Source organism: Pelobates fuscus, chromosome 8 (genome assembly GCF_036172605.1).
Source record: "Pelobates fuscus isolate aPelFus1 chromosome 8, aPelFus1.pri, whole genome shotgun sequence".
Taxonomy (NCBI): Eukaryota; Metazoa; Chordata; class Amphibia; order Anura; family Pelobatidae; genus Pelobates; species Pelobates fuscus.
Window position 1 is genome coordinate 61,813,461 of NC_086324.1, and position 13,011 is coordinate 61,826,471.

Consider the following 13,011-nt stretch of genomic DNA (forward strand, 5'->3'; position numbering starts at 1 on the left):
TATATGTGATGATTACTATGCCAGTATGTGATATACTATTAAATGATTGTGTGAACAAACATACAAGGTTATATGCTAAATAGTGACTTGTCAGGAATTCAAAGTAAATTTAACATTTTAAGGCAAAATAATGGAGAACTGGAAAATGTATCAATTCAACACAGTTTTTAGCTTGGCTTTTGTGGTCTTAAAGTTGAAATTCACTTTGAATTCCTGACTTTTGTAAATAACCCTGATTGTATGGACATTTCCGCGGTTCATACGGTCAGCGCATCAGAGGTTTTGTTTTTCATCATTAGGGCCATTACATTTCCCTAAATAGATTATTGACCAGTACTGCTGCTTTAATTTAAAAACATAGCTCCTAAGTTCCTGCTTCTTCTCCTACCTATTTCTTCCTTTCTATTTCCCATTCAATTGCATTTTTTTACCATTTTTTGTATCCCATGGAGCTCGTTCTATGCCCCATTGCCTGTGACATTAAATCTACAGAATGGCCCAAACCAAAGACAATTTGCTGTTGTTTTGTATTTTTGTTTTGTTATAGAATTCTGTTCCTTATAGATATTTTTGCATGCAGATTTTTTTTTTTGCTTTTTTCTTTCCCTTCAATGCTTCATCTCCCTCCCCCTCCTGCAGCGAACCTAATGTTCTTGACGACTCCCATGGGCGTGATGGCGAGATGAGCCTGTCTAGGTATGAATGATATGTTTTCGTCACTGTGCTGTATGAGGGAAAGAGAGGATGGAGGCTCCAGACTACAGCTGCAGAAGCATGTCCTCCCTCTCGCTCTCATTTCGTCTCTCAGTTGTCCTTTTCATACCCCATCCAACGTGGACATTAAAGGTGCAGTTTTTAGTGATTGCCACCATATAAAAAAAACAAAAACAGATGATTCACAGCTGACCCCAACAGTTTGGGCAAGAATTGAGGAATTACCACCTTCTCATTATGAGTCTAAAATATTTGTATGAGTAAGAGGATTTGAGCTTTGCAGAATCTCCATAGATACTTTTGGGGGAATCTAACTGGCACATCCTTCCTATCGAAAACTATATGACAAAAAACAAGGAAGGATTAAACCATAGAGTCGCTGTATCATAAACAAAGAGCTCTAGTAAGAAGAGTAGTTAGATTCCTAGTGGTTAATCTACATAGATGTTTACGAATATTCTTCGGAATGAATTATCACGTCTAACAAATAGTTGTATCCAAGTACTCCCAATATCAATCTTTTATACATTATGTGGTACACATACCTCATATTGAGAAACCCTGATATAGCTCATAGAAGACTTCTGGAAGAAATTAAAGATAATTTAAGAACCTAGAGGTGATTGAAAATATGTTGGCTGTGCCCATCACGATGGGGAGTTTTTTTGCTATAATGGCAAACTATCTTTTATGTGAGGTAGCAGAGCAGTTGCAAAGTTGAATATTTATACAAACAGAAAAGTGTGGCAAAGTTCAGGAAGTGGAGCAATCACCATTGGAACTAAAGGAAATAGTAGGAACACCCAATAGGTTTTTATGATGATAGCTCCACCTATAGAACGAATGCACACCTTTTTCATGTTTTCAGTACTTTAACAGCTCTTCCCCAATGTATTTAATATATAAAATACATAAATCTTTATTATATTCTTTACCCACCTGTCCTGAATACTGATTTAATAGGTGTGGTATTAACATTAAAAGCTAGCAGTTGTCCCAGAACTCCATTTTTGGGGGGAGACTACTCTGCCATGCAAGAAACCATGCTATTTTACAGCCAGCCAGCCTAGGCAGGGTCCAGATGGGGAATATAATAAATGCTGAGACATTTAAAATAGTATTTTATTTTATTATTCATTTTATATGTATGTGAGTTAAAGGGAGCAGGCTCCTTGTGGGCAGGCTCCTTTTCAGATATCTATAATGACAGGTGCTATGACACTGCTCACATGTAGCATTTACAACATAATGTCAACCTTACCAAGATTCTCAACACTGCAGATCAATCACATTGCATGTTAGATAATGAAAGCAGGATAAATGTAAACACTGATATATATGACTGCCTAGAAAAATTTTGATAAGTGGGAAAAAGATAAAAAGTATAGTAACAGTACATGCACCTTTAACGTCCAAACTGTGATCACCTACAACTGTGAATGTTTGCTTAATTAATGGTCATATCTCTCACCTGTTCCTTACTAGGGATAACGTATACCAGGCTTGAAACATAAACATATCAATTTAAAGAAAGTAATATTGTGAAAGATATACAGTGTAAGAGATACATTCAATTTTGTAAGAATGTTAGTATATCTTAATGTCAACCTCTTCAGTTATGGAGAAACAATAGGTAGATCTTAAATTTAGGAGTGTCATTTAGATTTTGGGAAAAAAAACTTGTGGTGTATTTTACTCGTATAAGTGATGATGGTCTTTTATAATCACAAGTGTGAAATTTAAAAATTGATCTTTGTCTTAAAAATCATTGATAGCCTAATGTTTAAAATATACATATATTTTAACCAAGACATTCAAAGTTAGAATTATATATGTGGTTTAATATATTAAATATACCATCTATTATTTTAGTGAGAAAATCAAGTTGTTTGTAATCCAGAAAAAATATTGTTTTCATTGTTGACATTTGCATCTAGTTTCTAGTCAACTGTGAGAAACTAGAATTTAAAATTGCAGGCATACACACACATATAGTAGTTGTACAGTCATCAAATTGTACTAAACTCACTAAGCTTTCTAACTCAATTTTGGAAACAATAAACACAGATATATTTTATCTTTGGAGAAAGAAAGGCATAGATGGTGTATGAGACCTGCACACATAAACCACCTACCCAAGGTGTCTTCACAGGTGGATCTCATGGTTTATCCAGTAGAAACAGTAGGTAGAGCCCAGGTTAAAGTTGGTAGTTTCTTCATTTCATCATGCTTGACCAATGTCCATTTGGACGGAAGTGTGGAGGAGAGTGGTGGGGAAGAGGCAGGAAAGGCATGAAATAGGAGATGGGAGATCTGATGCCTCAACCCAAGTAGTATCAAGCAAGGAAGTTCAAATCTGGTCCAATAATCAAAATAGGCAACGTAGGTTCACAGACAAGAAGGAAAGTCCCAGTCTGGACTATTATGGAATAACTAGAATGACATAAGGTAGAAGATTTGTCCAGGAATTCTGGAGGGAGAGAAAGAAAGCAAGAAAACAAGAACTAAGGAGCCCACGGTTACTGAGTAGTCAGTATCTAAATAATCGGGCTCTGATGTAGGGTTTTATTGATTGAGTCAAGTTGGGGTGAATCTACTTATGTTATTTTGCAGATTCTCCAGTTCTGAAGAGGTTAGGCACTAAAATTAACTAAAAACTAACATTCCAACCATACGCTGAGGATGCAAACATAAAATATTTTAATCATAAGCATACACTCACTTCAAATCTCATTATTATTATCTTGATTATTTTGATGAACTAGTTTACATGTCACATGTTTACTGTGTCTAAACAACGCGTCCATGCCTTCCCCAACTCAAGGAGAAGTTGAGAGACCAAGTATTAGTAGAGTGATTGTTGTTTGTAGTCTTTATTAAGTTTCATGGGATGCAGTCATTAGATGGATGTGTTTAGTATCTCATTGTCAAATCGTCATTGTCATTTGTAATTATGACTTTAAAATAACACATTTCAAGAAAATAGATAGATTAGATAGATTAGATAGATAGATTAGATAGATGTTGAAAAAAACTCAGTGTAAAAACTCAGTGTAAAAACTCACTGTAATGTAACTCATGATTCTGAACAGTCTTTTTTATTGAATGAGCCTCTTCTAGCAGGAATAGGCAGACAAAAAGCCAATTTAAATAGAAGCCCAAACACAGAACATTGTGCCATTAGAGTGGGTATGTTGTGATGTGTGTGGGCGTCTATTTAAATTGGCTTTTTTTCAGCCCATTTCTAAAATGGGTATGGCTAAAAATATCACTAACAGCTCCCTGAAGCACTATCTGTATACGGCAAAAAAATAAACTCATGTATGAATAGATATTACACAAAACTTGAAGCATAAGCTTTTCCTCTCTTGTTTGGTATAACCATAAAATACCCCTTTTCACAAATGACTAGAATATTATGTTACATTTAAGTTCACGTAAGCATTAAAGTAGCCCTTTTATAGTGGCTGACACATAACCTTCCACTTCTGGTTCATGATTAAGATGAAAACATCCCTAAAATTGTATGCTTTAGTTATGAAATAGTTATATGTTGCAGTAACAAAGAATTTTACAACAGGATATTGGGGAACTGTTGCAGAAATCATGAGATGTTGTATTTCCTGTCTTTGCCAACAAAATGCCAACAAAATGTGCCTGGTTTATATTACTAAAATAAAAAGTGAACCATTCAAAACTTGAAAATATAAAGAGTGTGTGAAATGTTTAAAGGGGAACTGTCACTTATAAATACACCATTGAATAAAACATTCACATCACTACTAACTGTTAGTGATTAATCTTTTTTTATTCAATATTTTTATTTAGGCAAAAGTTTAGAATAGCAGAAAGACCATACAATAAACATTATGACAGGTAGATATTTTCTGCCTTGTCACGAAAAATAGCAAAGCTTCTTTTGTTTTTTGTTTTTTGCTTTTTTTTTTTATAATATCAAATTATCAACACAGACAGTGCATAAAGGTCAACATCAAAATGACTATTTAGCCAGATTGACCAAATGCCATAAACAACAAAGTAATTGGTGAAAATTAGTGAACAGTATTTATAGGAAGGTGAAACACAAGATGTAAAGGCCAATAGTAGACATGTTAGTTAAGGAGCAGCTGGGTATATATGGGTACTACGGCAGGCCTCCACTGGAGCCTTAATAGATTTAGTAAGCCAGTATTAGCCATCCACTATGGCATTCTTGGCTTGGTGTTGGAGCAGAATGCTAGTTAGAAATCAGCAGAGAAAATTAGGCAGTTTAGTGTCAACCACAATACCCTAGCATCATCTAGAGCAGCGGTTCCCAAACTGTGTGCCACAGCACGCACAGGGGTGCCGCAAGATATTTCCCCGGTGTTATGATCAAATGATCATAGCACCGGGAACTGTGCCTCTCTCTCCCCTGCCAGCTCTGAGATCTCCCTCTCCGGCCCGCTAGCAGTGTAATGCTGGCAGGGAAAGGAGAGAGTGGAACTGGGGGAGCTCTAACCTGCAGCTCCACTGGGTTCTCCTCTCTCAAGCTCGGAGCGTTGCTGCGATTACCGTGGCAACACTCTGAATATCACCTCTTGGACCACCAGGAATTGTCTTGCACTGCCCCCCTTCCAAGGCAAAGGTAAGCAGGGAGGGGGGATATGAAAAAAAATATCTTTACTTAAATTTTTTTTAAATATATTTATTTGCCCTCCTAACCCCACAAAGACACAATAACTCCCCCCATACACACACACTGCTTCCCATACACACAAACACTGCCCACCACCTGCTTCGCCAGGAGTTAACTGAAATTAATTATTCACTTGGAGCACCACAAATATGTGACCACTCTGGTTGATGGCTAAGCCGCACACCCCTGAGTAACCTTTCTTAGGGAAATATTTAGCACAGGCAGGGCCAGTGCAAGGATGTTTGCCGCCCTAGGCAAAAGTAAAGTTTGCCGCCCCTCCCCTCCCCCATGACATCACAATGCCCCACCCATATGACCTGCCATGTTAACTAACGCTAGTGCTGCAGTGCCGCCGTGTTTACATTAAAAGGCCTGCAGGGACAGGCTATAGACACCAGAACCACTACATTAAGCTGCAGTGGTTCTGGGGACTATAGTGTTTCTTTAATGTGAGGTAAATTAGAGATTAGTGCCACGAATAATATACTAGATTGCCTACTTACAAGCAGATGAGGATGATGATGGGCTCTAGCTACAGTCTGGCTCCACTGGTCTGGTGTAGAACAGGATCTCTGGACGCTGTTTGTAACTGGTCACAAAAATCAATGTTCTGGGAGAACGGGAAGCAGCTCCATTTTTGGGGGGCCCGTTACAAAGCTCAAGGTCTGGGTCCCAGGGTCCACCTTCATGTTACACCAATGAGTTTGTTCACAGGGGGTGGAGTGTGTAGGGGATGTCCTGATATGTGTGTAAGGAATGCATTGTGTGAATCTGTGTTTGTATGTGTAAGGGCTGCAAGGTGTGTTTCTGTGTATGTAAGGGATGAAGTGTGTGAGTCTGTAAGGGGTGCATTGAGTGTGTGTAAGGAATGCATTGTGTGTTTCTGTGTGTGTAAGGGATGCATTGTGTGTAAGGGTTGCATTGTGTGTGTGTTTGTGTAATGCATTGTGTGTAATGCATTGTTTGTTTTTCTGTGTGCAAGGGGTTCATTGTCTTTGTGTGTAAGGGGTGCATTGTGTGTGATTGTGTGTGTGTGTGATGGATGTCAATCTCTCCCCCCTCCCTTGTCACTCTCTTCTCCCCCCTCCCTTGTTACTCTCATTCCCCCTCCCTCCCCTGTCACTCCCCCCTGTCAATTTCTCTCTCCCCGTCAATTCCCCTCCCTGTCAATGTCTTCCCCCCCTCCCTGTTAGGTTCCCCCCCTGTTAGTTTCTTCCCCCCACCTCCCTGTTAGTTTCTTCGCCCCACCTCCCTGTTAGTTTCTTTCCCCCTCCCTCCCTCCCTCCCTGTTTCTTTCTTGCCCCTCCCTCCCTCCCTGTTTCTTTCTTCCCCCTCCCTCCCGGTTTCTTTCTTCCCCCTCCCTCCCGGTTTCTTTCTTCCCCCTCCCTCCCGGTTTCTTTCTTCCCTCCCTCCCTGTTTCTTTCTTCCCCCTCCCTCCCTGTTTCTTTCTTCCCCCTCCCTCCCTGTTTCTTTCTTCCCCCTCCCTCCCTGTTTCTTTCTTCCCCCTCCCTCCCTGTTTCTTTCTTCTCCCTCCCTCCCTGTTTCTTTCTTCCCTCCCTCCCTCCCTGTTTCTTTCTTCCCTCCCTCCCTCCCTGTTTCTTTCTTCCCCCCCCCCTACCTCTGTTGTAGCGTGGCCGAGCTCTGTATGGTCCGCGGGTACAGGGAGCTTTTGTTTCCTGTACCCGGCCGGACTAACAGGAAGTGCACACTCAGTGTGCACTTCCTGTTAGTCCGGCCGGGTACAGGAGACAGATGCTCCCTGTACCCGCGGACCATACAGGGCTCGGCAACGCTACAGTGAGGGAGTGACAGGAGGGAGCGCTGAGCGCTTCCCTCCTGTTAGCCCCTCTCCTCATGCTGCGCCCGGGCGGTGCGCCCTCATGGACGCACCAGCCCGGGCAAAGCTGCAGCCGCCTGAGGCTCTCTACAGAGCGCTCGGGCGGCTGCAGCATGACGGGGGCCGGCGCTCCTGGCGGCGCCCCTTCCCAAGGGGCGCCCTAGGTGGCTGCCTAGTCCGCCTTACAGGTAGCGCCGGCCCTGAGCACAGGGCATCATTATTCATTTCAGTACAGACATAGCAAGAGCACACATTGCATTGGGGGATGAAAAACAGAACGAGTGGGTGAGATTTATCAGTATTTTCATCTGAAAAGAAGTGGAACATTTTAAAATGGGAGGAGTCACCAAGTGAATAGCTTGCTGATTTCACTGGTTTCCATGGTGATTGTCTCACTTGTAGTAGTACTTTGCACCAGTTTTAGAGCGCAATACTTTAATGAATCTTTCCCATCGTTTAAAAAGAATTCTTTTTCACTAAATTCAGTGGCACAAAATGGTGAAATTTAGAACAGGGATTGACAGGGAGCCAAGATGGAGGAACCCATCTGCAGGATAGAGGTGTGGGTTTGTGAATTTAAATTTATTTTTCAGACCTCACAAACACATATCTGCTAAATATAGAGGATACGTAAACACTATTAAAAATAATGTAAAGTGACAGTTCCGCTTTAAGGCCATCTGCAAAAAAGACTCAGGTCCATCAAATTCAGCCTTTCACAGATCTCTTTTTATATTGTTGTTAAAAAGAAGCAGGGCCGGTGCAAGGATTTTTGCCGCCCTAGGCAAAAGTAACGTTTGCCCCCCCCCCCCCGTGACATCACAATGCCCCACCCTTATGACCTGCCATGTTAACTAACGCTAGTGCTGCAGTGCCGCCGTGTTTACATTAAAAGGCCTGCAGGGACAGGCTATAGACACCAGAACCACTACATTAAGCTGCAGTGGTTCTGGGGACTATAGTGTTTCTTTAATGTGAGGTAAATTAGAGATTAGTGCCACGAATAATATACTAGATTGCCTACTTACAATCAGATGAGGATGATGATGGGCTCTAGCTGCAGTCTGGCTCCACTGGTCTGGTGTAGAAAAGGATCTCTGGAGGCTGTTTGTAACTGGTCACAAAAATCAATGTTCTGGGAGAACGGAAAGCAGCTCCATTTTTTGGGGGCCCTTTACACAGCTCAGGGTCCACCTTCATGTTCCACCAATACGTTTGTTCACAGGGGGTGGAGTGTGTAGGGGATGTCCTGATATGTGTGTAAGGAATGCATTGTGTGAATCTGTGTTTGTATGTGAAAGGGCTGCAAGGTGTGTTTCTGTGTATGTAAGGGATGAAGTGTGTGAGTCTGTAAGGGGTGCTTTGAGTGTGTGTAAGGGGTGCATTGAGTGTGGATGTAAGGAATGCATTGTGTGTTTCTGTGTGTGTAAGGGATGCATTGTGTGTAAGGGTTGCATTGCGCGTTTGTGTGTGTGTGTAATGCATTGTGTGTAATGCATTGTGTGTTTTTCTGTGTGCAAGGGGTTCATTGTCTTTGTGTGTAAGGAGTGCATTGTGTGTGATTGTGTGTGTGTGTGTGTGTGTGTGTGATGGATGTCAGTCTCTCCCCCCTCCCTTGTCACTCTCTTCTCCCCCCCTCCCTTGTTACTCTCATTCCCCCTCCCTCCCCTGTCACTCCCCCTCCCTGTCAATTCCCCCCCCTCCCTGTTAGTTTCTCCCCCTGTTAGTTTATTTCCCCCTCCCTCCCTCCCTGTTTCTTTCTTCCCCCTCTCTCCCTCCCTGTTTCTTTCTTCCCCCTCCCTCCCTCCCTGTTTCTTTCTTCCCCCTCCCTCCCACCCTGTTTCTTTCTTCCCCCTCCCTCCCTCCCTGTTTCTTTCTTCCCCCTCCCTCCCTCCCTGTTTCTTTCTTCTCCCTCCCTCCCTCCCTGTTTCTTTCTTCCCCCTCCCTCCCTGTTTCTTTCTTCCCCCTCCCTCCCTCCCTGTTTCTTTCTTCCCCCTCCCTCCCTCCCTGTTTCTTTCTTCCCCCTCCCTCCCTGTTTCTTTCTTCCCCCTCCCTCCCTCCCTGTTTCTTTCTTCCCCCTCCCTCCCTCCCTGTTTCTTTCTTCTCCCTCCCTCCCTGTTTCTTTCTTCCCCCTCCCTCCCTCCCTGTTTCTTTCTTCCCCCTCCCTCCCTCCCTGTTTCTTTCTTCCCTCCCTCCCTGTTTCTTTCTTCCCTCCCTCCCTCCCTGTTTCTTTCTTCCCCCTCCCTCCCTCCCTGTTTCTTTCTTCCCCCCTCCCCTACCTCTGTTGTAGCGTGGCCGAGCTCTGTATGGTCCGCGTGCTTTTGTTTCCTGTACCCGGCCGGACTAACAGGAAGTGCACACTCAGTGTGCACTTCCTGTTAGTCCGGCCGGGTACAGGAGACAGATGCTCCCTGTACCCGCGGACCATACAGGGCTCGGCCATGCTACAGTGAGGGAGTGACAGGAGGGAGCGCTGATCGCTTCCCTCCTGTTAGCCCCTCTCCTCATGCTGCGCCTGGGCGGTGCGCCCTCATGGACGCACCAGCCCGGGCAAAGCTGCAGCTGCCTGAGGCTCTCTACAGAGCGCTCAGGCGGCTGCAGCATGAGGGGGGCCGGCGCTCCTGGCGGTGCCCCATCCCAAGGGGCACCCTAGGCGGCTGCCTAGTCCGCCTTACAGGTAGCGCCGACCCTGAAAAGAAGGCAAGAAAGGCAGTTTGAATCCGTTCCCAAATTTTCCACAAAATGGTAAAAATGTTCTTGACTTCAAAATGGCAATTAAATGTAAACCAAATATGATTGCACTGCAAATATAGTGCTAAAGAAATACATTATTAAATCAGAAGAGGTAAATGGTGAATTCATGTTACCTCCTGATAAGGTCTTCCTCATCCACTGCTGATAGAAAAGAAAAGGTACACCACATTCATTTTCAGTACAGTATATTCCCTCCAGCAGACATTCCTGTGAGAAACAATGGATAAGAAAGACATATAATATCCATAACTGATATCTTATCCATTAGAAAAAAGGTAGTCATTTTGGGATCACACTTCCTAGGCTTTGATATGGCTCTTATCAATGTGAGTACTATTCACATGCTGCTGGAGCCATGATCATTGAACAGATGAAAATTGCTGGAGCTAGGTGGTCTTCTGAATCACATACTCATTAACCACTGGTTTGAATCTCTGAAACAAGTGATTAAGTCAGTTCCAATTAGTAAAAAACATTTCTGAAAATGTTCAACTAGTAACTAAATAAGATTTGTTAACTTTACATACATTTCTGATTAACAGAGAGCACACTCATAATGCTCCTTAGTAATTATATGTAGTGTAATGCGATGCACAAGATAATTTGTTTATTAAATATTGGTTTTATAAATGCCTTTTAGTAAAAATACAGCTTTGTACATTATATTCTGCCATCAACACATTCAAAAGTGATAGAAAATGCAAATTTCATTAACATGTCTCACCACTTGCCTTATGTACCTGTGTTTAATTGGTGGCAAAGCACTGCCCTATGTAATTTATTAGATAATTAGATCATTTTTGATACTCTTTGTTTAATGTTGTTCCAGGTTCAGATTCCAGTTTTTATGTTATTAAGATTAATTTAAAGTTATATTTCTTTATCATTACTTACAAGGTTTAGGTCTCCAAAATGGGGCTTTTTTGAACAATATTTACAAATATATATTTACAAATGTGGGCTACCGCCATCCTTAGTTTAGCTATTATAAGGATGTCTATTTTTGTACTCAAGTCTGTCAATTAAAATGATCGTACCATCGTTCTTGGAAGATAAAAAAAATATTAAAATGTAGCAAGTGAGAGCCAGGGCCAGTAGACATTCAGATATGTTGCCCAAGTGCTGATAAGAAATTCTAGAATGAAGTATAAGTCTGGAAATCAGATGATACTGGAGAAATGAAGATAACATACACCAGAAGCTATCGACAACAAACGTTAAAACAATTACACTCTCGTTTTTTATTTATTGTGAGAAACCTGGAAGAGATTGGTTTGTTGATTCATGGGACTTGCATAGTTTTTCTCAACGTTTTAGAAAAGAAGGAAATTCTAAGTATCAATAACAATGTTTCCTGCTTACATTATGTGTTCTTTAATATTACTTTTCTGGACATTTCCAGCCCTTACATGCATGTTCCCCAATCATGTAAATGCTGTTAACGCTCAACAGGGTAGCAAGTGTCCAGAGTGAACCAGGCCATCAGAACCTTCTAATTCAGCAACCTCTGGGTCGGAAACGGGGCCTAAGGCAGGTAAGAAACAATGGCTACTGCAAAGGTGATGCATAGTATGAAGGGATTTGATGGCAGGCAGTAACCTATGAGAGTTAAAATTCACAAGGTTTTAGAAGTAACAACTAGTAGGTCATTCTTTCATTCAATTTGCGAACATTTAGTCTTCATGGTGCAAATAAACTGTAATACTGTACTAGCATCTTACCATGTGGAAGCTCATTATGATTTAATATAGTGTGTTTTAACATGTATTGAAGCAAAAACAGACTATGAGGTCTCGGGCAACAGCTTGGGAACAGTCAATATGGTAAGTCGTGATATATTATAATAGATTTCTGTGATATGTTCAGAGTTATACACTACTATACCATAGTATATCAGGAATTCACCAGGGAATGTGCTCATGTTAGGCCAAAATAGCTACACTGGATAAATTCTTCAAAACACCTGGGTTTGCAACTCAACTATTTTGGTATTTTATTTCCTAGTAAATTTACAAGATACCCCAGTTCAGTGAATAACTTTGTTGTGTGTATTGTTATTTATAGTAACAAACAATAATAACTGATGTGAAGAAAAAACTTCAAACTTTTGATCATAGTTTTGAATGAAACGTGGAATGTAGTGGTTAAATGTAAATATGCCAAACAAAATGGTCACAAAAATCAATAAAATAATAATATAGATTAACTGCATATTTCTGTTAGTATAAATAATAAGTGATGTCCTGACTTACTTTTCCTTGAAAGTAAATTTGTGTTATTTTAATGTCATGGGATACACAAGGTTAGTTTCCAATTTAGAAACACAATAGAATAATGACATTTGCTACTGTATATTTTCTTTTCCAATTAGGCCTTAATTTCATTTTTTTAAATAAGCTTTTTAAATGATTTATTATTTTGGGATAAATGTTTATATATATATATATATATATATATATATATATATATATATACCAATAGAGGAGATGACCAGCACTCTTGGATTCCAATAACTAATTAAAAGTTGTAAACTTTATTTATCCATCTTTAAAAATAGCTGCTCAACGTTTCAGTCCATATTTGGGACTTTCATGGTTCTGAAAATAAAAATCTATTAAAATATTTACATATTGGTTGTTTGGGCTTGGTGTTTTATATCTTCTAATATTGTAGTCAACCACATAGTAGTAGATCACAGTATCAGCTTATATTCATTCAATATGATCAGCATGATTACTATAGTCTGATATATTTTGAGTGCCCATATATGTACTTTCTTGGGTTACAAAAATACATATTTAATGAATATTTCCAAAACACACCTATTTTAGAACACTGCTTCTCCAACTCAAGGTTTGACAATCAGTTAGGCATATTTGAGATGGGACCTCATTCTACAAGTGCCAGCCGTAGAATATTTATATAATACAAAATATAATACACTAAATGGATTTTCTCTAATTCCTGTGCATTGTGATTGGCTAGATTTGGTTATGTCCATTACAATGCAACATTGAGTTTTATATTT

At 40.6% G+C, this 13,011-nt stretch overlaps 1 protein-coding gene across 12 annotated transcripts in view; it reads left to right on the top strand.

Moving 5' to 3' along the window:
* Positions 1 to 13,011, top strand: part of UNC80 (unc-80 homolog, NALCN channel complex subunit) — a 157,118-nt gene that overhangs the window by 116,845 nt on the left and 27,262 nt on the right. For 11 of the 12 annotated variants that reach the window (XM_063429936.1, XM_063429937.1, XM_063429942.1 and 8 more), the window contains 2 exons: positions 640 to 696; positions 11,436 to 11,517. In XM_063429936.1, coding sequence (XP_063286006.1) covers positions 640 to 696; positions 11,436 to 11,517 — 139 coding nt within the window. The remainder of the gene's footprint in view (positions 1 to 639; positions 697 to 11,435; positions 11,518 to 13,011) is intronic. The other variant, XM_063429947.1, reaches the window with a different exon arrangement.